Source organism: Ornithorhynchus anatinus, chromosome 2 (genome assembly GCF_004115215.2).
Source record: "Ornithorhynchus anatinus isolate Pmale09 chromosome 2, mOrnAna1.pri.v4, whole genome shotgun sequence".
In the NCBI taxonomy this organism is placed as follows: Eukaryota; Metazoa; Chordata; class Mammalia; order Monotremata; family Ornithorhynchidae; genus Ornithorhynchus; species Ornithorhynchus anatinus.
The window spans coordinates 22021267-22046576 of NC_041729.1; the positions used below are offsets into that span (position 1 = coordinate 22021267).

At 47.6% G+C, this 25310-nt stretch overlaps 1 protein-coding gene across 1 annotated transcript in view; it reads left to right on the top strand.

The window, feature by feature from the left end:
- The window catches only part of GGT5 (gamma-glutamyltransferase 5), a 53240-nt gene that overhangs the window by 11472 nt on the left and 16458 nt on the right, over nt 1-25310 (top strand). The window contains exons 2-3 of the mRNA XM_029058469.2: nt 23835-23965; nt 24209-24307. Coding sequence (XP_028914302.1) covers nt 23835-23965; nt 24209-24307 — 230 coding nt within the window. The remainder of the gene's footprint in view (nt 1-23834; nt 23966-24208; nt 24308-25310) is intronic.

Genomic DNA, 25310 nt, shown 5'->3' on the forward strand with positions numbered 1-25310 from the left:
ATCACTTAACTTCTCTGTGCCGCAGTTACCTCATCTGTAAAATGGGGATTAAGACTGTGAGCCCCACATGGGAGAACCTATTCACCTTGTATCCCCCCCAGCGCTTAGAACAGTGCTTTGCACATAGTAAGTGCTTAACAAATGCCATCATTATTATTATTCTAATTCCAGCTCTGCCACTTGCCTGCTGTGTGACCTTGGGCAAGTCACATAACTTCTCTGTGCTTCAGTTCCCTCATCTGTTAGGAGTATACAACAGAATTTATAGGTATTTTTCCTTCCCACACAAGCTTACAATCTAGACCATTAGTTTTTATGAAACACCTAGTCTACACAATGCACTGTATTACACAGTTAGAAAAAGAACTAAAATTGCAGTTTAGAAACTTGGATTACAAATAAGGCAGATCTTTCCGGTAGAGGCACCTATACTACACGGGAAGAGGTTAATCCTCCCTTTTAGCCTATGAGCTCCTTGTTCAACAGGGACTATATAATAATAATATTAATACTAGTAATTATGGTATTTGTTAATCACTTACTTGCCAAGCACTGGGGTAAATACAAGGTATTCATGTTGTCCAACGTGGAGCTCACAGTTTTGAAGATAAGGTTGCCAGCCTCCTCAGTCTCGGTCCTCAGGTGTAGACCATCAACCCAGCTGTCGCAGTCACCCAAATTACTCTTTGGCCCATCCAATCAAGGAGAAAGGCATGGGGTCTCTGCTGAGGGAGTCACGGAGGTTGGGCTTCCAAACAGGGGAGGGGCTAGGCAGTGCTGCTCACTAGCTCAACCTCCTCCTTTCAGTCAGTCAATCAGTCATATTCATTCAATAGTATTTATTGAGCGCTTACTATGTGCAGAGCACTGTACTAAGCGCTTGGAATGAACAAGTCGGCAACAGATAGAGACAGTCATATTTATTGAGCACTTACTGTGTGCAGAACACAGAACACTTGGGACAGTACACATGGTCCCTCCTCTTCCTCTTCTCACCACCCTCGGTGCTCTGGCCCACTGATAATAATAAGAAGAAGAAGAATAAGAACAGTATTTGTTAAGCTCTACTATGTGCCAGGTACTATACTAAGCACTGGGGTGGATACAAGCAAATCAGGTTAGACACAGTCCCTGTCCCACCTGAGGCCCAGAGCCTCAATCCCCATTTTACAGATGAGGTGATTGAGGCACAGAAAAGTGAAGTGACTTGCTAAAGCTCCCTCAACAGACAAGTGGAGGATCCAGGATTAGAACCCATGATCTTCTGACTCCCAGGTCCATGCTCTATCCACTATGCCATGCTGCATCTCAATAATAATAATTATTAATTATAATAATAACTGTGGCATTTGTTAAGCACTTACTATGTGCCAGACACTGTGCTAAGAGCTGAGGTGGATACAGTCCCTGCCCCAAATGGGGTTCCCAGTCTCCTCCATTATTACCAACATCTTTCCATTCCCCAGCTGGGCCTCCCTGCTAGCCTCCCTTTCCTGGTTGAAACAAAGGAAAACTGTTTCTCTGATCCATCCCTTCTCACCCAAGGGCTGGTCCTGCCTTCGCCTAGGGACCCAGGAGTCCTCGGTGTGGGGAAAGACACGTGCTGTAATGCACCTTCAGGCTTCTGCTACTGCTCCCGTCATCGCTCCCCAACTGACATTAAACGGTCTCTTAGAAATAGCATCAACAATGATAATTGGGGTTTGTGTGCCAAGCATTGTACTAAGCGCTGGGATATAGACCAGACACGGTCCCTCCCTCAGGGAGTCAGAGGACCTGGGCTCTCATTATGCTATATAACCCTGGGCAAGTCACTTAACTTCTCGGTGCCTCGGTTTCCTCATCTGTAAGTAGAGACTCAAAATCTGTTAACCCTCCCCCTTAGACTGTGTGCTCCATATAGGAGAGGGACTGTGTCCAACTGGATTGTCCTATCTCTACTCCAGTGCTTAGTATAGTACATTGGACATAGTAAGCGCTTAACAAATACCCCACATATTATTGTTGTTATTATTATTGGTTCACAGTGTAGCAGGGAGAAAGAACAGGTATTGAATTCCTATTTTGCAGATGAGGAGACTGAGGCCCAGAGAAGCTAAGTTACTGACCCAAGATTATACAGCAGGTAAATGGTGGAGTCGGGATTAGAACCCAGGTCCCCAACTCCCATTCTGGTGCTCTCTCCACTAGGTCACACTGCTTCAAGGGCAGGAACCCCATCTTTTTCTCTTTTTGTATGTTTCCCAAGTGCTCTGTACTGTGGGTCCGTGTCCAGGAGATTCATTCATTCATTCAATAGTATTTATTGAGCACTTACTATGTGCAGAGCACTATACTAAGCACTTGGAATGTACAAATCGGCGAGCTCAGTTCATGCTGTTGCTATTGATTAACTAGATCCAGTGGAATTTGGATGGGACTTTGCATCGCTGGAACTTTTCTGTGTACTCTTCCCGGTGCTTAGTACAGTAGTCTGCATACAAAAAGCGCTCAATAAATACCATTGATTGATTGATAGAAGGCAACCAAGTCTTTTGCTCCCCTGCTGACAAGGTCCTCCTGCCCCCCCGCCCCCCCCCCCCCCCATGCCCTCCCTCACCCCCAACCCTTCCACACCACCTTGAAGCTCAGACCGAAGAAATCTGTCTTCCAAATGGAGACATGTGGGCATCTTTTGTCATTGTAAAAGAGGAAGAGTGGTTTCTCTTTTTTTTTCCTTGTCTCATTTTGGTTTCCCAGAAATCATTCTGGACATCTATTCAGCACATAATACTTTGGCTGAGAGAGGTTTGTTGCCGTGAAAAGAAATATTTTAGTATTGTCCGTCAGATGGATCCTGGATCTCCAGATTACTGCTCTCAGGAGAATCTCTGTCCTCACCTCAGGCCTCTTCTCCTGCCCCACAGCACTTGTGTATATATGCCCATATCTATAATTCTGTTAATTTATATCAATACCTGTTTTCTTGTTTTGATGTGTATGTATCTACAATTCTATTTTTTATATTGATGCCCATTTACTTGTTTGGATGAAGCTATCCCCCTTTCTAGACTGCAAGCGTGGTGTCACCAGAGATTGTCTCTCTTTATTGCTGAACTGTACTTTCCAAGTGCTTAGTACAGTGCTCTGCACACAGTAAACGCTCAATAAATACGATTGAAGGAAGGAATGAATGAATGAGTTCCTCCCGTAGCAGTTTCCTCTAAATGTTGATGGACATGCCATTAGTGGTAGAGCAAAGGATTCTTGGTTCCCCACTGTTGTCCCTCCCTTTCCATTGGTCCCAGATGTTTCCTTCCTTTCCGGCATTCTTGCGACAAACTCGTGCTTAGTAATACAACCATTACACCCAAATTATGACGACATCTCAATTCCAAGCTCTTAGAAAGTGAAGAGATCTTCAAGTAGCTCTGTGACCTCACGGTGATTTCAGTGGAGCAAAGAAACTCATAAACAAGTACACCTGAGAATAATGAACGGCTTCTTCTCCAAGACACTATCAGGCTACCTTCAAGACCACAGGAGTGGTGAGATACGACCAGTCAGACTAGTGTGATGAAAATGACCCTGAAATTTGAAAATAACTTAGGGTGAAAGAAGTAGGTCCACTAAGGAATGCAGATCATTCCCCCAGTGGACATTCAATGACTGCTCTAAGTATGACTAAATCTCAGAAATTGGAGGGAATGCTTCATAGAAGTCAAAAAACATTTTAGGGATCTTCCATGGACAATTAGCCAAACAGCTAGGGGAAGCAGCATGGCCTAATGGATAGATCACTGGCCTGGGAGTCAGAAGGACCCGGGTTCTAATCCTGCCTCTGCCCCTTGTCTGCTGTGTGACCTTGGGCAAGTCACTTTACCTCTCTGGGCCTCAGTTGCCTCATCCATAAAATGGAGATTAAGGCTGTGAACCCTTTTTGGGATAGGGACTGTCTCCAATCTGATTAGCTTGTAATAATAATTGTGATATTTCTTAAGCACTTGCTATGTGTCAGACACTGTGCTGGGGTGGACACAAGCCAATCAGAGTGGTCACAGTCCCTGTCCCACATGGAGCTCACAATCTTAATCCCCATTTTACGGATGAAGTAACTGAGGCACAGAGAAGTGAAGTGACTTGCCCAAGGTCCCACAGCAGTCACGTGGTGGAGCCAGGATTAGAACCCAGATCCTGCTGCCTTCCAGGTCTGTCCTCTGTCCACTAGGACACACTACTTCTGTGTCTATCCCAGCGTTTAGAACAGTGCCTGACACATAGTAAGCACTTGACAAATACCATCATAGTCATCATCGATATCATCAAACGGCTTTGGCTTGGACCTTAACTCTGTCTTTAGAGGAAGTCCCAGTCTCAGCCAAAAGCCATGAAAAACAGCAGACATGAAAAACACCTGGTTGTGATGGCATTTCCCCCACAGTCAAAGGCAGGATAGGATGCTTACCCTCCTGCCTGGGTTTTTCTTCCATATATTGAACCTGGAGGAAATGGCACAGGACTTCAAAGACACCACCAGAATCATCATTATTACAAAGAGGAGAAAGAGCTATCTGCGGATACAGCTGGGGTACCTCATTGTTCTCCATTCGTTGGCAAGATCCTAGTCCCAGGCCTTCTGGACAAGCGATTTTAGGATGCGGTGTGTGCCCCGCCTTTCCGCGATTACAACACGTCTTCAACTCAAAATGCCTGCCTGGGAGGCAGAGGCAAAATGTGCAAGGAGAAATCTCAGGACACTATGCTGCATTTTTAGAGAAATCAATCAATGGTATCTGTTGAGCACTTCCCGGACTAAGCCCTCATTCATTCATTCGTTTAGTCATATTTATTGAGCACTTACTGTGTGCAGAACACTATACAATGCGCAGATCAAACAGACACAATCCTTGCCCACAACAAGCTCAGAATCTGGAGGGGGAGAGGGACATTAATACAAGTAAATAAATTACAGATATGTACGTAAGTGTTGTGGGTCTGGGAGGGGGGATGAATAAAGGGAGCAAGTCAGAGCGAGGCAGAAGGGAGAGGAAGAAGAGGAAGTCAGGGAAGGCCTCTTGGTGGAGATGTGCCTTCAATAAATTTGAAGTCGGGGAGAGTAATTTCCCCGATTTTCCCTCATTTCCCTTATTTTCTCACTCTTCTGCATCACTCTCACACTTGGATTTGTACCCTTTATTTGCCCCACCCCCAACCCCACAGCACTTATGTATATAACCTTAAATTATATATTATAAATTACTTCTTTATTCATATTAATGTCTGTCTTCTCCTCCACACGGTAAGCTTGTTATGGGCAGAGAACATATCTGCGAATTCTGTTGTATTGTACTCTCCCAAGTGCTTAATACATTACTCTGCATATAGTAAGCACTCAACAAATATGATTGAATTGATTGATATCCATAATTTATTTTAATGTCAGTCTCTCCCTCTGGCCTATAAGCCCCTTGTGCTCAGGGAACTTAATAATAATTATAATAATTATGGTACCTGTTAAGCATTTACCTTGTCCATTCATTCATTCATTCATTCAATAGTTGGTATTTGTTAAGCGCTTACTATGTACTGAGCACTGTTCTAAGCGCTGGGGTGGACAGAGGGGAATCAGGTTGTCCCACGTGGGGCTCACAGTCTTAATCCCCATTTTACAGATGAGGGAACTGAGGCACAGAGAAGTTAAGTGACTTGCCCACAGTCGCACAGCCGACAAGTGGCAGAGCTGGGATTCGAACTCATGAGCCCTGACTCCAAAGCCCGTGCTCTTTCCACTGAGCCACGCTGCTTCTCTAATAGTATTTATTGAGCGCTTACTATGTGCAGAGCACTTTACTAAGCGCTTGGAATGTACAAATCGGCAACAGATAGAGACAGTCCCTGCCCATTGACGGGCTTACAGTCTAAGCACTGTTCTAAGTGATGAGTTAGATACAAGTTAATCAGGTTGGACTCAGTCCCAGGCCCACACGGGGCTCACATTCTTAATCCGCATTTTACAGGTGAGGGAACCAAGGCCCAGAAAAGTGAAGGAACTTACCCCAAATCACACAAGAGACATGTGACAAAGCCAGCATTAGAACCCAAGTACTTCTGACTCCCAGGCGTGCTCTACCCACTAAGCCACACTTCTTCTCCCAAGTGCACAGTACAGAGCTCTTCACACAGTAAGCAGGCGATAAATACTATTGATCGGTCGTGTGCAGAGCACTGTCCTAAGCGCTTGAGAGAGTACAATACAATAAAGTTGGTAGACATGATCCTTGCCCTCAGAAAATCCTTTTGATGCTATCAACAACTCTGGTAACTTCCTAAGCAAATTTTACTTTTTTAAGTTCCCCCAAGCCTAACAGCATTCCCCAGAGGCATAGCAGTCTGAAACTTTCCTTGTCACTCTCAGAGTCAATCTGCACTGGGTAGATGAACTAGTCTGATTCAACTTACTCTTTACTGTCATACTTAGCCTGCATCAAGGGACTTGATGGCCGAATATGCATCCAATCCCTAGGGAAGCGCTTCCACTTGAACAGGCTACGGGCATTCTCACACCACTTTGGTGACTGCTCTCGAGAGGGTGTCTGTGAACCTTTTTGTAGGGTAAGCCCAACATTGAGACCCAACAATAAGCCTATTGTTAGAGGGTATAAGATTACCCTATTTATACATTACCCTATTTATTTTGTCATTACCCTATTTATTTTGTTAATGAGATGTACATCACCTTGATTCTATTTATTTGCTATTGTTTCAATGAGGTGTTCATCCCCTCGATCCTATTTATTGCTATTGTTCTCGTCTGTCCGTCTCTCCCGATTAGACTGTAAGCCCATCAAAGGGCAGGGACTGTCTCTATCTGTTACTGACTTGTACATTCCAAGCACTTAGTACAGTGCTCTGCACATAGTAAGCGCTCAATAAATACTATGGAATGAATGAATGAATAAGCCTAACAGGTTATCCCAGACTGCACCAGGAAAATCCTGCTCACAATTAAAGATTTCCACCAGCCACACAGATCTTAAATATGTCATTGAATTCTGCCACCTAAGCAAGCTACTCTCCAGTGATGCGAGATTAAATGAAGAAATAGGAAATCAATCCATCAATTGTATTTTTTGAGGGCTGACTGTGTGCAGAGCACTGTACTAAGCTTTTGGGAGAGTATAACAGAGTTGGCAGTCACGTTCCCTGCCCACGAGGAGCTTATAATCTAGAGGAACCAAGGCAGGAAGACTAGTCTATTCTTTGAGAGATGGAAAAACAGAGTTTTAGAGCAACTGGACATCAAGCTTACTCTCAAACTAAAGATCAGTAAAGCTTTGGTGCCTATGTGGCTTAAAAAACTGCCACGGAAGGCTCGACTATGGTTTCCTCAGCGTTTCCCAAGAGCCGTACCTAGAATCAAACTGCCAAAGCGAGTCACCAACAGTGAGGAGCTGAAATGCAGTCCGTTCACCAAGATGGAGGGGTGGATCTTCTCAGCACAGCTTCACCGGGCAGGACGTGTGAGAGCAGGAGTCCCGAGCAACTGCTGCCTGGTGAACTGGAATGAGACATTTGCAAGCTGAAAGGGTAGAAGAAATGTGTTAACGACGTGGGGAAGCTCAGTCTCTGACCAGATGGACTAGCCGCAGATGCAAGCGGAAAACAGATCCACCTTGATGGGCGGCTTCTGGAAGATCAGGAATCCAAAGTCAGATTTCAAAATGGTTTGGAGACTATAGCCTTTTTCTGCCTCCTGGGGATACTGGACTAGCAGTGGCCCAACCATAACTTGGAAAGGTTTCCCTTCCAGCAACATTTTCAAATTGAAAGGAGAAGCAGTGTGCCTAGTGGATGTCTGGGCCTGGGTATCAGAAGGATCTGGATTCTAATCCCGGCTCCTCCTCTTGTCTGCCCTGTGACCTTGAGCAAGTTACTAAAATTCCAGGTCCCAGTTACCTCATCTATAAAATGGGGATAAAGACTATGAGCCCCATGTGGGACATGGACTGTGTGCAACCTGATTAGCTTGTCCCTACCCCCAGTGCTTACTACAGTACCTGGTACATTCTGCCCTTTCTCCATCCATAATTTATTTTCATATCCATCTCCCTCTCCAGACTGTAAACTCCTGTGGGCAGGCATCAATTGCATTCTACTCTCCCAAGCCCTTAGTAGCAGCAGCCCTTAGAAGCAGTGTGCCTCAGTGGAAAGAGCCTGGGCTTGGGAGTCAGAGGTTATGGGTTCTAATCTCTGCCTCACCATTTGTCAGCTGGGAAACTTTGGGCAAGCCATTTAATTTCTCTGTGCCTCAGTGACCTCATCTGTCAAATGGGGATGAAGACTATGAACCCCATGTGGGACAACCTGATTAGTAAGCGCTAAACAAATACTAACATTATTACCTTGTATCTACTCCAACGCTTAGAACAGTGCTTGGCACATAGTAAGCGCTTAACAAATACCAACATTATTATCGTCATCATCATATTCATCACGTGCTTACTATATGCAGAGCACTACACTGAGCGCTTGGGAGAGTAAAATATAACAAAGTGGGGAAGCAGCTTAGCATAGTGGTATAGAGCATGGGCCTGGGAGTCAGAAGGTCATGGGTTCTAATCCTGACTGCCACTTGCCAGCGGTTTGATCTTGGGCAAGTTGCTTCACATCTCTGTGCCTCAGTTACCTCATTTGTAAAATGGACATTGAATCTGTGAGCCTCTTGTGGGACCGGGACTGTGTTCAACCTGATTTGCTTGTATCGATCCCAGCCCCTAGTAATAATAATAATAATGATAATTATGGTATTTGTTAAGCGCTTACTATGTGCAAAGCACTGTTCTAAGTGCTGGGGTTGATATAAGATAATCAGGTTGTCCCACGTAGGGCTCACAATTTTCATCCCTATTTTACAGGTGAGGTAACTGAGGCACAGAGAAGTTGAGTGACTTGCCAAAAGTCACACAGCTGACAAGTGGCAGAGGCGGGATAAGAACCCATGACCTCTGACTCCCAAACCCGTGCTTTTTCCACTAAGCCACGCTGCTTCTCTAAGTACAATGCCTGGCACATAGTGAGCGCTTAACAAATACCACAATGATTATTATTAGACAAGTCCTGACACAGCAGCTGTGCACCTCCTGAATTATTTTGGTTACTTTTCTCTTGAGGTTCTCTGGCTCTGTTATGTTCTGCTTAAACCTCAGTGTGACCAGAACTCCACCCAGTGTGGCTGCTGAGAGCAAACAGTGGTTTATAGAATGGCAAAATTATCCATTTGTTTCCTTCTCTCTGCCCCCCGATTTTATCTAACCTTTCATCTGCCTTTTTGAGGATTTCCACCCCATGAGTGAATGGTTTTCGGACTCAGTTTCCAGTGGCTCTAAGATCTTTCCTGAGTTGAGCCCAATGCCTCAGAATCTATCATCCTGAAGTTATAGTTTGGGTCATTTTTCCCATTTACAGGCTCACGTTGAAGCTGATCTGTTGGTTTTCTCATCTCCTACTCAGTTTTATGACATCTTGGTATGGCTTATTCCTATCATCTTGGCACTTTACCATCCGGAATAGTTTAGTTTCACCTTTCAACTTACAGATGTCACTGGCTGATCCTAGTGTCAGATCACTTATGAAAATTTTAGAATAATCTAGTCCTCTCTGTTTATTCCTTTCCTCGTGTTCCATCTCTTTGCCAGTTTTCCAGCCCCTGTTAGAGCATTCCTGCCAATCCCATGATTTTTTTCTTTAATCTTGGTGAGAAACCCGCCAAGAATCTTTCGAATATTTCAACATCATTTTTCTCACGAGTGTATTGACCCTTTCAATATTGGGTCTGCTGATGCAGATTAGTGAGGCACAATTTCTCATTATGGTACGACATAAAAAGCCCCCAAAGACTGTGCTTCTTGGGCTGTAAGCTCATTGTAATGATATAATGATAATTATAGTATTCGTTAAGCACTTACTTTGTGCCAAGCACTTTATTAAGTGCCGGGGTGGGTACAAGCAAATCAGGTTGGATACAGTTACTGTCCCACGTGGGGCTCACAGTCTCAATCCCCATTTTCCAGATGAGGAAACTGAGGCACAGAGAAGTGAAGTGACTCGCTCCGGGGCACGTAGCAGACATGTGGTGGAGCCAGGATTAGAACCCATGACCTTCTGACTCCCAGGCCCATGCTCTATCCACTATGTCATGCTGCTTCTCCAAGGGAATGTCTACCAACTCTTGTATTGTACTCTCTCAAGTGCTTAGTACAGTGCTCCGCACACAGTAAACGCTCAGTAAAGACCAATGTAATTCCTTCACAGGAATCAGGGTGAGGTTGGGCCAGGTGATGGGGGGTAGAGGGGTCAATGTCTATGAAGATCCTTTCTGGTCTCTCATCCTCCTGTCTCTCCTCGCTTCAGTCCTTACTTCACCCCGCTGCCCAGATTATCTTTCTACGGAAACGCTCTGGGCGTGTCACTCCCCTCCTCAAAGATCTCCAATGGTTGCCTATCAGCCTTCGCATGAAGCAAAAACTCCTCATTCTTGGCTTCGAAGCTCTCCATCCCCCGGCCCCCTCCTACCTCTCCTCCCTTCTCTCTTTCTACCGCCCACCCCGCACGCTCCGCTCCTCTGCCGCTCATCACTTCCTCACCGTCCCCCGTTCTCGCCTATCCCGCCGTCGACCCCTGGGCCACGTCCTCCCGCTGTGCCGGAATGCCCTCCCTCCTCACCTCTGCCAAACTAACTCTTCCTCTCTTCAAAGCCCTACTGAGAGCTCACCTTCTCCAGGAGGCCTTCCCACATGGAACCCCCTTTTCTTCTCCTCCTCCTCCCCTCCCCATCGCCCCTACTCCCTCCCTCTGCTCTACCCCCTTCCCCGCCCCACAGCACTTGTGTATATTTGTACATATTGATCACTCTATTTTATTAATGATGTGAATACATCTATAATTCTATTTATATATTTTGATGGTATTGATGCCTACTTGTTTTGTTTTGTTGTCTATCTCCCCCTTCTAGACTGTGAGGCCATTGTTGGGTAGGGATTGTCTCTGTTGCCAAATAGTACTTTCCAAGCACTTAGTACAGTGCTCTGCACACAGAAAGCGCTTAATAAATATGATTGAATGAACAAATGAATGAGATGAGCAGGGAACAAGTCCGCCAACTCTGTTGTCTTATACTCTCCCAAGCACTTAGTACAGTGCTCTGCACCCAGTAAGTGTGCACTTAATACAGTCCTCTGCACACAGTAAGCGCTCAATAAATACCATTGATTTATTCATTTCTGGTCATCCCCTGATCCAAAACTTGATTGAGGATTCCACCAATTTGTTCTGACAAATCTAATGTCTTCGGAGGAGAAGAATATAAACCTCACCTTATAAAATTTGTGTGAATCTGGGCCATCTGTGCAAGCAAATGCAAATCCACTTGGGGCCTTTTTGTTTTTATTCCCAAACGTGGTTTTGGAGGAAACATTGCTAGTTGGAAGCTCAGGTGTTTGGCCCAAGCAGGCCAACACGCATGGCATTCCACAAGCCATCTCAGGGCCTGTCATTATTGTGGCTACTGAAGTGCAGAAGTGAGAAGAAAGAATAATAGCAATAATAATAATAATTGTAATATTTGTTAAGTGCTTACTATGGGCCAGGAACTAAGCGCTGGGGTGGATATAAGCAAATTGAGTTGGACACAGTCCCTGTCATTCATTCATTCATTCAATAGTATTTATTGAGCGCTTACTATGTGCAGAGCACTGTACTAAGCACTTGGAATGTACAAATCGGCAACAGAGACAGTCCATGCCCACTGACGGGTTTACAGTCTAATCGGGGGAGACAGACAAAAACAAAAACAATAGCAATAAATACAATCAAGGGGATATCTCATTAAAACAATAGCAATAAATAGAATCAAGGTGATGTACATCTCATTAATAAAATAAATAGGGTAATGAAAATATAAAATACTACCAATGCACCCCAGATGGCATGCGAACCCACAATCCCTGGCTTAGGAGGCCAGTGCCTAAATGGGGATTAAGACTGGGAGCCCCATATGGTACATGAATTATGCCCAACCTGGTTAGCTTGAATCGACCCCAGGGCTTAATACAGTGCCTGGCACATAGTAGGCACTTAATAAATACCATCGTAAAAAACAAATTCCACACCAGCTTTCTCCACCTTACTTATGAGCTCTTCTTTCATCCACTACCCCTCTGTCCTTCCAAGCACACCTCCTGACAACGTCCCACAGTTCTTTTGCTAACCTTTGACCCCTTGCTCACATTGTCCCCGGAGCCCAGAATCGCCTTCACCCAGATGTCTGCCAGACGTCAACCCTCTCCACCTTCCCATCAGCATGGCTCAGTGGAAAGAGCACGAGATCTGGAGTCAGAGGTCATGGGTTCGAATCCCGGCTCGGCCACTTGTCAGCTGTGTGACTCTGGGCAAGTCACTTAACTTCTCTGTGCCTCAGTTACCTCCTCTGTAAAATGGGGATTAAGACTGTGAGCCCAAGTGGGACAACCTGATCCCCCTGTGTCTACCCCAGCGCTTAGAACAGTGCTCGGCACATAGTAAGCGCTTAACAAATACCAGGATTATTATTATAAAATCCCACTCCTCCAACAAGTTTTCCCCACTGATTATCAACACTGAAACTTTTCAACCTCTCAGCCACCTTTTGCATTTATGCATGTATTTATATTCTCAGTACTTAGATGGGTATATGCATATTTGCTTGAACAATTTTATTTATTCTAATTATTTGTTTCTCCCACTAAAAGCAGAAGATCCTTGTGGACCAAGAACGTGTCTTGTGCTTCTTCTGTACTTCCCAAGGGCTTAGTAGAGGCTTAAAAAATAGCATTACTGTTACTATTCACAGTTGGGGAAGCAGCGTGGCCTAGTGGGCCTTGGAGCTGGAGAAACTGGAATCTAATCCCGGCTCCACCGCTTGCCTGCTGTGTGACCTTGGGCAAGTCATTTCATTTCATTCATTCATTCATTCATTCAATAGTATTTATTGAGCGCTATGTGCAGAGCACTGTACAAAGCGCTTGGAACGTACCAATTGGTAACAGATAGACACAGTCCCTGCCCTTTGACGGGCTTACAGTCTAATCGGGGGAGACGGACAGACAAGAACAATAGCAATAAATAGAATCAAGGGGAATAAATAGAATCAAGGGGAATAAATACAGTTTCCTCAACTTCAATATGGGGATTCAATACGGTGTAGCGGATAGAGCACGGGTCTGGGAGCCAGAAGGCTATGGGTTCTAAGCCCAGCTCCACCACTGGTCTGCTTTGTGGCCTTGGGCAAGTCATTTCTCTGTGCCTCAGTTTCCTCAGCTCTAAAATGGGGATTAAGACCGTGAGCTCCCTGTGGGACAGGGACTGTGTCCAACTTGATGACCTTGCATCTACCCCAGCGCTTAGTACAGTGCCTGGCGCATAGTAAGCACTTAAATACCACAATTCTCACTATTAATACCTGCTCCCCCTCCTACTTAGACCGTGAGCCCCAGGTAGGACGGGGACTGTGTCCGACCTGATTAACTTATATCTACCCCAGTGTTTAAAACAGTATTTGACACACAGGAAGTATTTAATGAATACCACAGAGAAAAATTGGGTTATATACCTGTTGACTTATATTAGTAACAAGATGAGCGAACTGCGATCCCCAGAGTCTCCGGCGGCTCTCCTTTGCCCGCCATGTGGCTCAGGATTGGCTTACCTGAGCTGTGCCGAGCTGCAGGAAACCCCAGGTCCGGCCCCTTTGGGCCGCTGCGATGCCCCTGTCCGCAAGGGCCGGGCCGCGGCTCCCGGTACCCACTCCCCCGCCACCGCCAGCTGTCTCATCTGCGGCTGCCACTTCCTTCCTTCCACCCCCAGACACCCGCCAGCCGTTTCGATCCGTGGCCCTCGGCCACGGGATGGCTTCGGTTTGCGGCTCTGCAGTTCCTGAAGCTTAGTTGCCCTAGGCTGATGCCATGGGGCTCGAAATCCTGCCGCCAATCCAGTCCTTGTCCCTCATTGCCAATCTCAAGGCGAGGGCAGGCTGGAGATGGCCCACGGACATCCCGGGCATCTGATGGCTCGATCCCTCTTGCTTTAACATCCGTAATCCAGAAGCGGCACGAAGGGTCAAAAGGATTATAAACAAACGCATATTGGGACTACCCTGTAAATATAACACTCTTCACCTTTTCCACGTGGGGCTCACAGACTCAATCCCCATTTTATAGATGAGGTCACTGAGGCACAGAGAAGTGAAGGGCCTTGCCCAAGGTCCCACAGCAGACAAGCGGCAGAGCCGGGATTAGAATCCATGACCTTCTGACTCCCAGGTCCATGCTCTATCTTATGAGAAGCAGCATGGCTCAGTGGAAAGAGCATGGGCTTGGGAGCCAGAGATCATGGGTTCGAATCCCGGCTCTGCCACTTGTCAGCTGTGGGACTGTGGGCAAGTCACTTCACTTCTCTGTGCCTCAGTTACCTCATCTGTAAAATGGGGATGACTGTGAGCCTCACATGGGACAATCTGATTACCCTGTATCTACCCCAGCGCTTAGAACAGTGGTCTGCACATAGTAAGCGCTTAACAAATACCAACATCATTATTATTATTACTATCCGCTACGCCTTGCTGCTTCTTGAGGTAAAGTTCGGCTGTGAGTAAGTACAGTAGTGGCAGTCACTGACTCTAGTTCTTAGCCCTGTTTTTCTCCCAAGAAAGGCTGTCTGGACACAATAATAACAACAACAATGGTATTTATTAAGCTCTTACTATGTGCCAAGCCCTGGGGTAGATACAGGATAACTAGATCAGACACAGTTCCTATCTCCTAGCTTTCAGTCTAAATGGAAGGGAAAAAACATGTTCACATAAACCCATTTTACAGGTGAGGAAATCGAGGCCCAGAGAAGTTAAGCGACTTGCCCGAGGTCACACAGCAGGCAAGTGTCAGAGCCAGGATTAGAATCCAGGCCTCCTGACTCCCAGCACTGTGTGCACTTTCTATTAGGCCACATTGTTTCCCAGAGGCTGAATTAATAATGTTGGTATTTGTTAAGCGCTTGCTATGTGCCGAGCACTGTTCTAAGCGCTGGGGTAGATACAGGGTAATCAGGTTGTCCCACGTGAGGCTCACAGTTAATCCCCATTTTACAGATGAGGTACCTGAGACACAGAGAAGTTAAGTGACTTGTCCACAGTCACACAGCTGACGAGTGGCAGAGCTGGGATTCGAACTCCTACTCCATTCTGATCCTCCTTGACCTCTCTGCTGCCTTTGACACTGTCGACCATCCCCTCCTCCTCCATACCTTATCTCACCTCGGCTTCACGGACTCCGTCCTCTCCCGGTTCTCCTCTCACCTCTCTGGCCGGTCATTCTCGGTCTCCTTCGCTGGCGCCTCCTCCCCCTCCCATCCTTTAACTGTTGGAGTTCCTCAAGGGTCAGTTCTCGGCCCTCTTCTGTTCTCCATTTACACTCACTCCCTCGGTGAACTCATCCGCTCTCACGGCTTTGACTACCATCTCTACGCAGATGACACGCAGATCTACATCTCTGCCCCTGTCCTCTCCCCCTCCCTTCGGGCTCGCATCTCCTCCCGCCTCCGGGACGTCTCCACCCGGATGTCGGCCCGCCACCTAAAACTCAACATGAGCGAGACTGAGCTCCTCATCTTCCCTCCCGAACCCGGTCCTCTCCCAGACTTCTCTATCACCGTGGATGGCACGACCATCCTTCCCGTCTCTCGGGCCCGCGATCTCGGTGTCATCCTTGACTCGTCTCTCTCGTTCACCCCACGCATCCTATCCGTTACCGAGACCTGCTGGTTTCACCTTTACGATATCTCCAAGATCCGCCCTTTCCTCTCCACCCAAATGGCTACCTTACTGCTACGGGCTCTCGTTATATCCCGGCTAGACTACTGTGTCGGCCTTCTCTCTGACCTCCCTTCCTCCTCTCTCGCCCCGCTCCGGTCTATTCTTCACTCCGTTGCCTGGCTCATCTTCCTGCAGAAACAATCTGGACATGTCACTCCCCTTCTTAAACACCTCCATTGGTTGTCTATCGACCTCCGCTCCAAACAAAAACTCCTCACTCTAGGCTTCGAGGCTCTCCGTCACCTTGCCCCTTCCTACCTCTCCTCCCTTCTCTCTTTCTACCGCCCACTCCGCACACTCCGCTCCTCCGCCGCCCACCTCCTCGCCGTCCCCCGGTCTCGCCCGTCCCGCCGTCGACCCCCGGGCCGCGTCCTCCTGCGGTCCCGGAACGCCCTCCCTCCTCACCTCCGCCAAACTGATTCTCTTCCCCTCTTCAAAACCCTACTTAAAACTCACCTCCTCCAAGAGGCCTTCCCAGACTGAGCTCCTCTTCTCCCTCTACTCCCTCTGCCACCCCCCCTTCACCTCTCCGCAGCTAAACCCTCTTTTCCCCCTTTCCCTCTGCTCCTCCACCTCTCCCTTCCCATCCCCACAGCACTGTACTCGTCCACTCAACTGTATATATTTCCGTTACCCTATTTATTTTGTTAATGAATTGTACATTTCCTTGATTCTATTTAGTTGCCATTGTTTTTACGAGATGTTCTTCCCCTTGACTATTTATTGCCATCGTTCTCGTCTGTCCGTCTCTCCCGATTAGACCGTAAGCCCGTCAAACGGCAGGGACCGTCTCTATCTGTTGCCGACTTGTTCATTCCAAGCGCTTAGTACAGTGCTCTGCACATAGTAAGCGCTCAATAAATACTATTGAATGAATGAATGACCTTTGACTCGCAAGCCCGGGCTCTTTCCACTCAGCCACGCTGCTTCTCTAATTCTACTACTGGACAAGGCAGTAGACAATCAGTCAATAGACCAATTCTTTGTAAAGGTGGCCAATTAGAGGGAATTGGCAGTAATGATAATTGTCTAGCTGTTTCTTAACTCTTCTACGGTTTCTATTTGATTCTATGTCAAGTGTCTCTATGTTCGAGAGAATCCATTCATTTGGAGAGGACGGGTGGGGGGAAAGGGGTGTGTGTATATGTGTTTTGTGTGTGCATGCGTGCGTGAATCTCCACACTCTCACATTTCCTCCTTCCTTCAAGACATCTTACTTGGGGTCCTCCCGTCACTTCCAGCTTGACATGTCTAAATCAGCACTTCTTATCTTCCCACCCAGATTCTGTCCTCCCGCTCACTTTCTTATCACTGCAGATGTCACTGCCCTCCTTCCTGTCCCACCAGCCCGTGACCTTGGTGCTATCCTTGACTCCTCTCTCTTTCAACCCACGCATTCAATCCATCACTAAATCCTGTCGGTTCCAACTTCACAACGTGGCAAAAAGCCGCCCTTTCCTCTCCATCCAAACTGCTGTCATAATACAATCACTTATCCGATCCCTCCTCATTTACTGTATCAACCTCTTTGCCGACCTTCAAGCCTCCCATCTCTCCCCGCTACAGTCCGTACTTCACTCGGCTGCTCGGATCATTTTTCTACAGAAACGTTCAGGACGTGTTTCCCCACTCGTCCCAAACCTCCAGTGACTTCCCATCCACCTCTACATTGAACAAAAACTCGTCACCACTTCAAAGTACTCGATCACTTTGCCCTCTCCTACCTCACCTCACTACTCTCCAGTTACAACCCTGCATGCACACTTCTCTCCTCTAACGCTAAACTTCTTACTGTACCTAGACCTTGTCACTGACCTCTCACTCACATACTGTCTCTGGCCTGGAATGCCCACCCTCCTCAAACCTAACTCTCCCCCACTTCAAAGCCTTTTTGGGAACACATCTCCTCCAAGAGGCCTTCCCTGACTTAAGCCCTCCTTTTCTTTTCTCCCACTCCTTTCTGCATCGCCCTGACTTGCTCCCTTTGTTCATCACCCCTCCTCCAGCCCCTTAGCCCTTACGTACATATCTGTAATTTACTTATTTCTATTAATGTCTATCTCCCTCTCTAGACTGTAAGCTTGTTGGGGGCAGGGAATGTGTCTGTTTATTGCTGTAGAGTACTCTCCCAAGTGCTTAGTTCAGTGTCCTGCACACAGTAAGCACTCAATAAATATGATTGAATGAATAAATGAATATCTGTCATTGTATGGAAGTGTGAGTGTGTGTGTATATGTGACTGAGTCTGTTGCATTTAAGTAAATATCTGTCTCATATCTCTCTCTCCCATCCCCCAGATATTCCCTGCTACTCTTTGACTTCAGTAAACATTGATCAATTAAGAGAGAAAAAATTATGTGGTAATAAGTGGGCTGAAGCAGTCTTCTTACCTTCCCCAGACTGACAGCCCCGACTATTTATTTTTCTGTATTACTGTCTGTCTCCCCCTCTAGATTGTAAGCTCGTTAACAGCACGGAATGTGTCAGTTCCATTTTACTCTCCCAAGCTTTTAGGACAGTGCTCGGCACTTGGTAAACTCTCAGTAAATACGATTGACTGACTTCCTGTCCCCTCTGCGACAGTCTCCTCACCCGTTTCCCAGGAGGGTTCCTGAGTAACAAGCAAAAGAAAGAGGTCAGCTTGGGCTAAAGCTGAATTGGCTGAAGCAGCCCCACAGACCAGCTGGAGTTGATGTTGGTGGTGCAGGGCGCCCAGCTGTCTAAACTAAGGAGATGGGAAACTGACTGTCAGAAAACAGCCTGTGGACCCAAGCTTACTTGACTTCTTTGTGCTCTTTATTTGGCTAAGAACATTTGAGTTCCAATCGGCTGCAAGGCTTCCTCTTCTTGGACAAGCGTGCCCCGGCCTGTTGACAAAGTCAGACCGTTCCCCGCTTTCTGACTCCAGACTCTGCAGCCGGGTCGGGGGGTGGGGGTGGGACTCCTCTTTGTGTGGTGGGGAGGGGGGTCTCCCAGCTCTGGGGACTAGCAGAAGGTCAGGAAAAAGGATCTGCTATGTTGAGCTTCATAAATCCTTCCCCAGCCACCCATTATCATCTCTTTATCACAGGGCCTTGACTCTCAGGTCCTAGGATTGAGTTATGATTTCCCTGCGTCTACGCAATTAGATGCCAAGTTCGCTTTGGAGCTTCTTCCTCATGGATCAGTGCCAGGGGAAGAGGGGAGGATCTTTAAGTTTCCAGTTTAACCAAGCCCCTCTTTCCAGCTCTCAATTGCCCCTACTCAATGATCGGGCTGCAGGGGGTAGAGGAAAACCTTGGGTGGGATTTCTCAAGAAGATGTTGGGAAGATGGCACTTTTTCCCTAGAAATACGGTTAATCGCTCACTTACTAAACATACAGTGAATTCCAGGAAAGTCACAGTTGACTCACATATTTCTGCCATAGTTTATTTTCCTGAGGGAAGATGGTCCGCTTCCTCCAGAGAAGACTCGGTTGTCCGGATGGTTGTCTAATTGGTCATCTGGATGCAGTGCGATTGGTTGTCTGGAAGGCTGTTCAATTTGTTGTCCGATTGGCTGTCTGATCGGCTGACCATACTGGCTGTCCGATAGGCTGTCTGAGAGGCTGTCCAATTGGCTGAGCTGGTTTTGGGCGAGGAATGGGAATAATTGTGGTATTTATTAGTCATGTACTATGTGCCAGACACCGTATAAATGCTAAGATGGATACAAGCAGATCAGTTTGGACACTGTCCCTGCCCCACGTGGGACTCAGAGTCTCAATCCCCATTTTACAGATGAGGTAACTGAGGTACAGAGAAGGGAAGTGACTTGCCCAAGGCCATGCAACAGACAAGTGGCGGAGCCAGGATTAGAACCCATGAACTTCTGACTCCCAGACCCGTGCTCTATCCACTACACCATGCTGCTTCCCAATGTGACTACCAATTCTGTTGTATTATACTCTCCCAAGAGCTGAATAGTGCTCTGCACACAGTAAGCACTCAAATATAATTGACTGATTGAATAGCTATCCAGATGGTGGTCCAAATGGCTGTCTGGGTGACCAATTGGCTGCCTGACTGGCTGTCTGGATGGACACTGGGTGATGGGAAATGGCTACTGGTCACACAAAGAATGGGCCAGGACTTTCCATCCAGAGGCCAATTCCTCATAGGGCAATAGGGGCACTAAAGGTCTCCCTGTGCCCTGCTCTCCTTGTGGGTAGGAAATATGTCTGTCTATTGTTATATTGTACTCTCCCAAGCGCTTAGTACAGTGCTCTGCACACAGTAAGCACTCAATAAATATGATTGAATGAGTGAATCAGTTTCTGGCCATGTTCACCGGGGTCAGAGGACTGGCTCTCTCCCTCCCACTACTTTCGAGGCCTGTATCAGTGAGTCAGTCAGTCCTATTTACTGAGTGCTTAATATGTGTAAATCGCTGTCCTAAGTGCTGGGGAGAGTACATTATAACAGTATAAGAGACACATTTTCTGCCTATAGCAAGCTTACAGATGAGAAGTGGGGAGAGACAGACATTAGTATAAATAAATTACAGATATTTCTGTATTGAGTGGCTGGTGGGGAAGGGGGGAAGGGGGCTATGAATAAAGAGGGCAATCTGGGGTGACGTGGAAGGGACTGGGACAAGAAAAAAGGAAGGCTTAGTCAGAGTCCCTGAGAAGCGGCTCAGCAAAGTTCCTACTGAGGCAGAGAGAGAGGCTTGCTCAAGGGAGAAGTTCCTGGGCTTGAGCAGCTCCTCAGTGCTATGCGGTCAACAAGGACCCACTTCCTAACAGCTCTTCCGGAAAGAACGGCACCGGCCCTGAGATCCTGAGGGAATGTGTCCAGCAACCTGCCCAGCACACATGGGTGGAAGGTGCCGTGAGCAGTAGGGTTGAAAGTGCTGCTCAAAGTCTAGTGGACTTTTGGTCTCTGCTGGCCGCTCTTTGGGATCGGAGAGTTCTAATCCCAGCTCCTCCACATAAGAGTCGGAGCCCTGTGTGGGAGAAGGACCGTGTCTGACCTGATTATCTTGTATCTACCCCAGTGCTTAGAACAGAGCCTGGCACATAGTAAGCACTTAAACACCACAATTATTATTAATTATTATTATTACAGTCCTGGGGCTAAGGCCGAGGGAGGCCGGGCCCTAAAGTGTAGTTCTCCTGGAACTCCACCATCTGTGGCCAAAATTAGTCTTTCCTGCCCCCTTTGCAAGGCTGTATCGAACGGAGGGTGATGAGCCAGGCCTTGAGATGTCAGAACCCGCATGCCAAGGGAAGCAACAGCTGGAAGGGCCAGAACAGCAGGAAAGGGAAGTGAACCTGGAAGTGAGGGGAGACCTGTAGAAGTGAATTTCCTTCCCTTAGAGAAAACAATATTGGAGCATTATTTTTCAGGCTGGAGGAGCTGGGATCAGCAACCTAGAGTCAGGGCTCCTCAGGCCCAGCGGAGGGGTGGCATAACTGAACCAGACTTTATGTCCTCTTTTTTAAAAAATGTTTTAAGTGCTTACTACGTGTCGGGCCCTGTACTGGGTTAGATACAAGATAATCAGGTTGAACACAGTTTTTGTCCCCTTTGGGGTTCACAGTCTTAATCCTCATTTTACAGATGAGGTAAGTGGGGCACAGAGAAGTTTTTTCTGTGAAAGGTTTTTCACAGAAAGTGATTTGTCCAAAGTCACACAGCACAAAGTTAGAAAGTCCTGGGTTTAGAACCCAGGTCTTTCTGACACCCAGGCCCATGCTTCAACCACTAGGCCATGCTGCCGGACCAGCCCAGCCCCCAACAAAGTGGGAAGAAATTATGGCAAGTTTAACACTTTGGGGGACCCTGGCCAGTAGCTGTTAGTGCCCTGTTGGCCCATTCTTTACCCCTGCTTCTGGGACTCTTTTTAGATCAGAGCCCCAGCCCCAGCAGGCAAGTCTGAAAGTCAGAAGATCTTGGTTCTCATGCTGGCTCTTCCAAATGCCTGCTCTTTGTGTCCTTGGTCAAGTCACTTAACTTCTCTGTGCCTCAGTTTCCTCATCCACAAAATGGGAATTCAATGTCTGTTCTCCCTCCTACTTAGACTGTGAGTCCCACATGGAACAAGGACTCTGTTGGACCTAATTAGCTTGTATCTACCCCAGTGTTTACTACAGTGCTTGACACGTAGTAAGCATTTAACAAATATCTTATTAACAGAGGAAAGTAAGAGATGGGTTAGGGAAGTAAGGAGGTGCTTTTCAGTGAGCCACAAGAGGCCCCCTGATAACACTGTCCCCTGGGCACGTGGCCAAAGCAGCCTTGAGTGAGACCACACAGCAATCCCAGCATCCCATAGCAACATAATAACAGTAATAATAATACTACTACTACTAATAATAATAATACTAGTACTAAGCTCTGGGGTGAAGCCAAGCAAATTGGGTTGGAAACAGTCCCTGTCCCACATGGGGCTCATAGTCTTAATCCCCATTTTCCAGATGAGGTAACTGAGGCACATAGAAATGAAGTGATTTGCCCAAGATCACACAACAGACAAGTGGGAGAGCCAGGATTAGAACCCATGAGAAGCAGCGTGGCGCAGTGGAAAGAGCACAGGCTTTGGAGTCAGGGCTCATGAGTTCGAATCCCAGCTCTGCCACTTGTCAGCTGTGTGACTGTGGGCAAGTCACTTAACCTCTCTGTGCCTCAGTTCCCTCATCTGTAAAATGGGGATTAAGACTGTGAGCCCCACGTGGGACAACCTGATTCCCCTGTGTTTACCCCAGCGCTTAGAATAGTGCTCTGCACATAGTAAGTGCTTAACAAATACCAACATTATTATTATTATTATGATCTTCTGTCTCCCAGGCCTGTGCTCTACTACACCACGCCGCTTCTAAATTGACAGCACCAGTGCCCAGGCAGGCGCTGGCACAGAGGGACGAGGGCTTTGCCACGCAAACCTATTTGGCCCTGCATGCCCAGCCCCTCTTATTTAGACCGTGAACCCTGTCCCACCTGATTGTCTTGTATCTGCCCCAGTGCTTAGAATGGTGATTGACATATAGTAAGCACTTAAATACCATAAAACAAACACACACATCCTGGCGTTTTTCAGCCCAGTATAGTTTGGCCTGAGCTCATGTAAGGCTGTAATTATGGTACTCGTTAAGCTCGTACTATGTGCCAAGCATTGTTCCAAGTATTGGGGTAGATACAAGTCATTCAGGTTGGACACGGTCCCTGTCCCACGTGGGACTCACACTCTTAATCCCCCTTTTACTGATGAGGTAACCGAGGCCCAGATAAGTAAAGTGACTTACCCAAGGTTACATAGCAGACAGGTGGCAGAACCGGGATTAGAACCCAAATCCTTCTGATTCCCAGGCCCGTGCTCTATCCACTAAGCCACACTGCTCCTCTAATGAGCACAGCTCCCTGGAGGGCAGAGTACCAGCTCCCTAGATGGCAAAATCATGGCCCCCTGGATGGCACAGTCCCAGCTTCTAGATGGCAGAGGGTTGGCAGAGGATGCAGAACGGGCCTGCGAACTGTAATTATGACAACGCTGACATCCCCCGCACCCCCGGCTCACAGGGACGAAGAACGTTGGGAATGGTCGCTCCAGAGAGGTTAGGGCCAGTCCTGAGGGGATCTCTTGGATGAAAAGCCTCACCCAACCCACACCTCACTATCCCGGCTAGGGCTGCACCTTTGTGTTGTTTGCTCTGTCCTTCAGAAGTGGAGGAGCCGCCCGCCTCGCCCAACCCGCACCTCATCTGTCCCGGCTAGGGCTGCACCTTTAGATTGTTTGCTCTGTCCTTCTTAAGAAGTGGAGGAGCCTCCCGCCTCACCCAACCCGCACCTCATCTGTCCCGGCTAGGGCTGCACCTTTAGGTTGTTTGCTCTGTCCTCCAGAAGTGGAGGAGCCGCCCGCCTCACCCAACCCGCACCTCATCTGTCCCGGTCAGGGCTGCACCTTTAGGTTGTTGGCTCTGTCCTTCTTCTCAGGGATGTTCTGAAGAAGCAGGGCTCTGCCGTTGATGCTGCCATTGCTGCCCTGATCTGCACATCGGTGATCAACCCCCAGAGCATGGGCCTGGGGGGAGGCGTCATTTTCACCATCTACAACGCAACCACAGGTAGGTTCCCTCCTGCCTTTGCTGCCCCAACTCCGTCCCCGGCCCCTTCCCGTCTACACGTTTGCTGTCTGGGGGCAAACAGACCACCGTCAGAGAGAGCCGAGATTCTTTCTTTAGGCCTCTGAAATGGAATCCCATATGGGGCTGGGGCTGGGAGTTTTCACCCCCTCCCGTAGGGCTAGCAGAAAGAAGGTGGTGATGGTCAGGGGGTGGAATGGGGGTTCTCTGTTTCTCTTTTTTCAGGAAAGATTGAGGTGATCAATGCCCGGGAGACCCTCCCCAAGTCTGTAGAGGAGAGCCTGTTGAGCCATTGCAATGCCAGCTATTCAACACTTGGACACGGTAAGCACATATCTGAACCCAGAACCCCTACCGGCTGGGGGTTGGAGAAAGCGAGGGAGTGGATAAAGGGAGAGAGGAAGGGAATGAGATTTGAGGTCTCCCAACCAAATCCCCCAGCTCTCTGCTTCTGTGTGAAGCTGAAGCTCCCTCTAGACTGTATGCTCACTGTGGGCAGGGAATGTGTCTGTTTATTGTTGTACGGTATTCTCCCAAGTGCTTAGTGTAGTGCTTTGCACACACTAAGTGCTCAATAAATACGGTTGAATGAATGGATCCTCCAGAGGATTTCCTGTTAGCCCTCAATTGTCTGTTTCATCCCTGGCCAGGACTCCCAGAAGCTCCTGGAGTTCTCACTACCTCAAAAGGTGGCTCAGCACTTGGTACAGTGCTTTGCACACAGTAAGCGCTAAATAAATATGATTGAATGAATCCCTGAATAAGCAGCGTGGTCTAGTGGATAGAGATAGTGAAGAGTGGATAGAGTACGTGCCTGGGAGTCAGAAGGACCTACGTTCTGAGCTCCGCTCTGCCATTTGTCTGCTATGTGACCTTGAAGAAGTCACTTAACTTCTCTAGGCCCCCAGGTGCCTCATTTACAAAATGGGGATTAAGACTGTGAGCCCCATGTGGGACAGGGACTGTGTCCAACCTGATTAGCTTGGGTCTACCCCAGCGCTTAGTACAGTGCCTGACACATAGTAAGCACTTAAATACCATTAAAAAAAAAGTTACCAGTAGGATGGGCTGAAGCCAGGCTGGGAAATAAGGAGGAAAGGGAGAGAGGAAGGGGGACAAAGAAAGAGAAGGGGGAAGGAGGAGAAAAGGAAGAAAGGTAGGGATGGCGGGAGGGTTCACCCCTTCTTCTGCCAATTGCCACTGCCCATTGGTCAACTCATCTGATCTCTGCCATTTCCTGGTTCCGACACTCTGGCTGTAGTCAAGCCATCCCGTTCATCCCTCTCCTGTCACCACCTGGTCCAGTGGTATCTGCCCAGAGACCCCT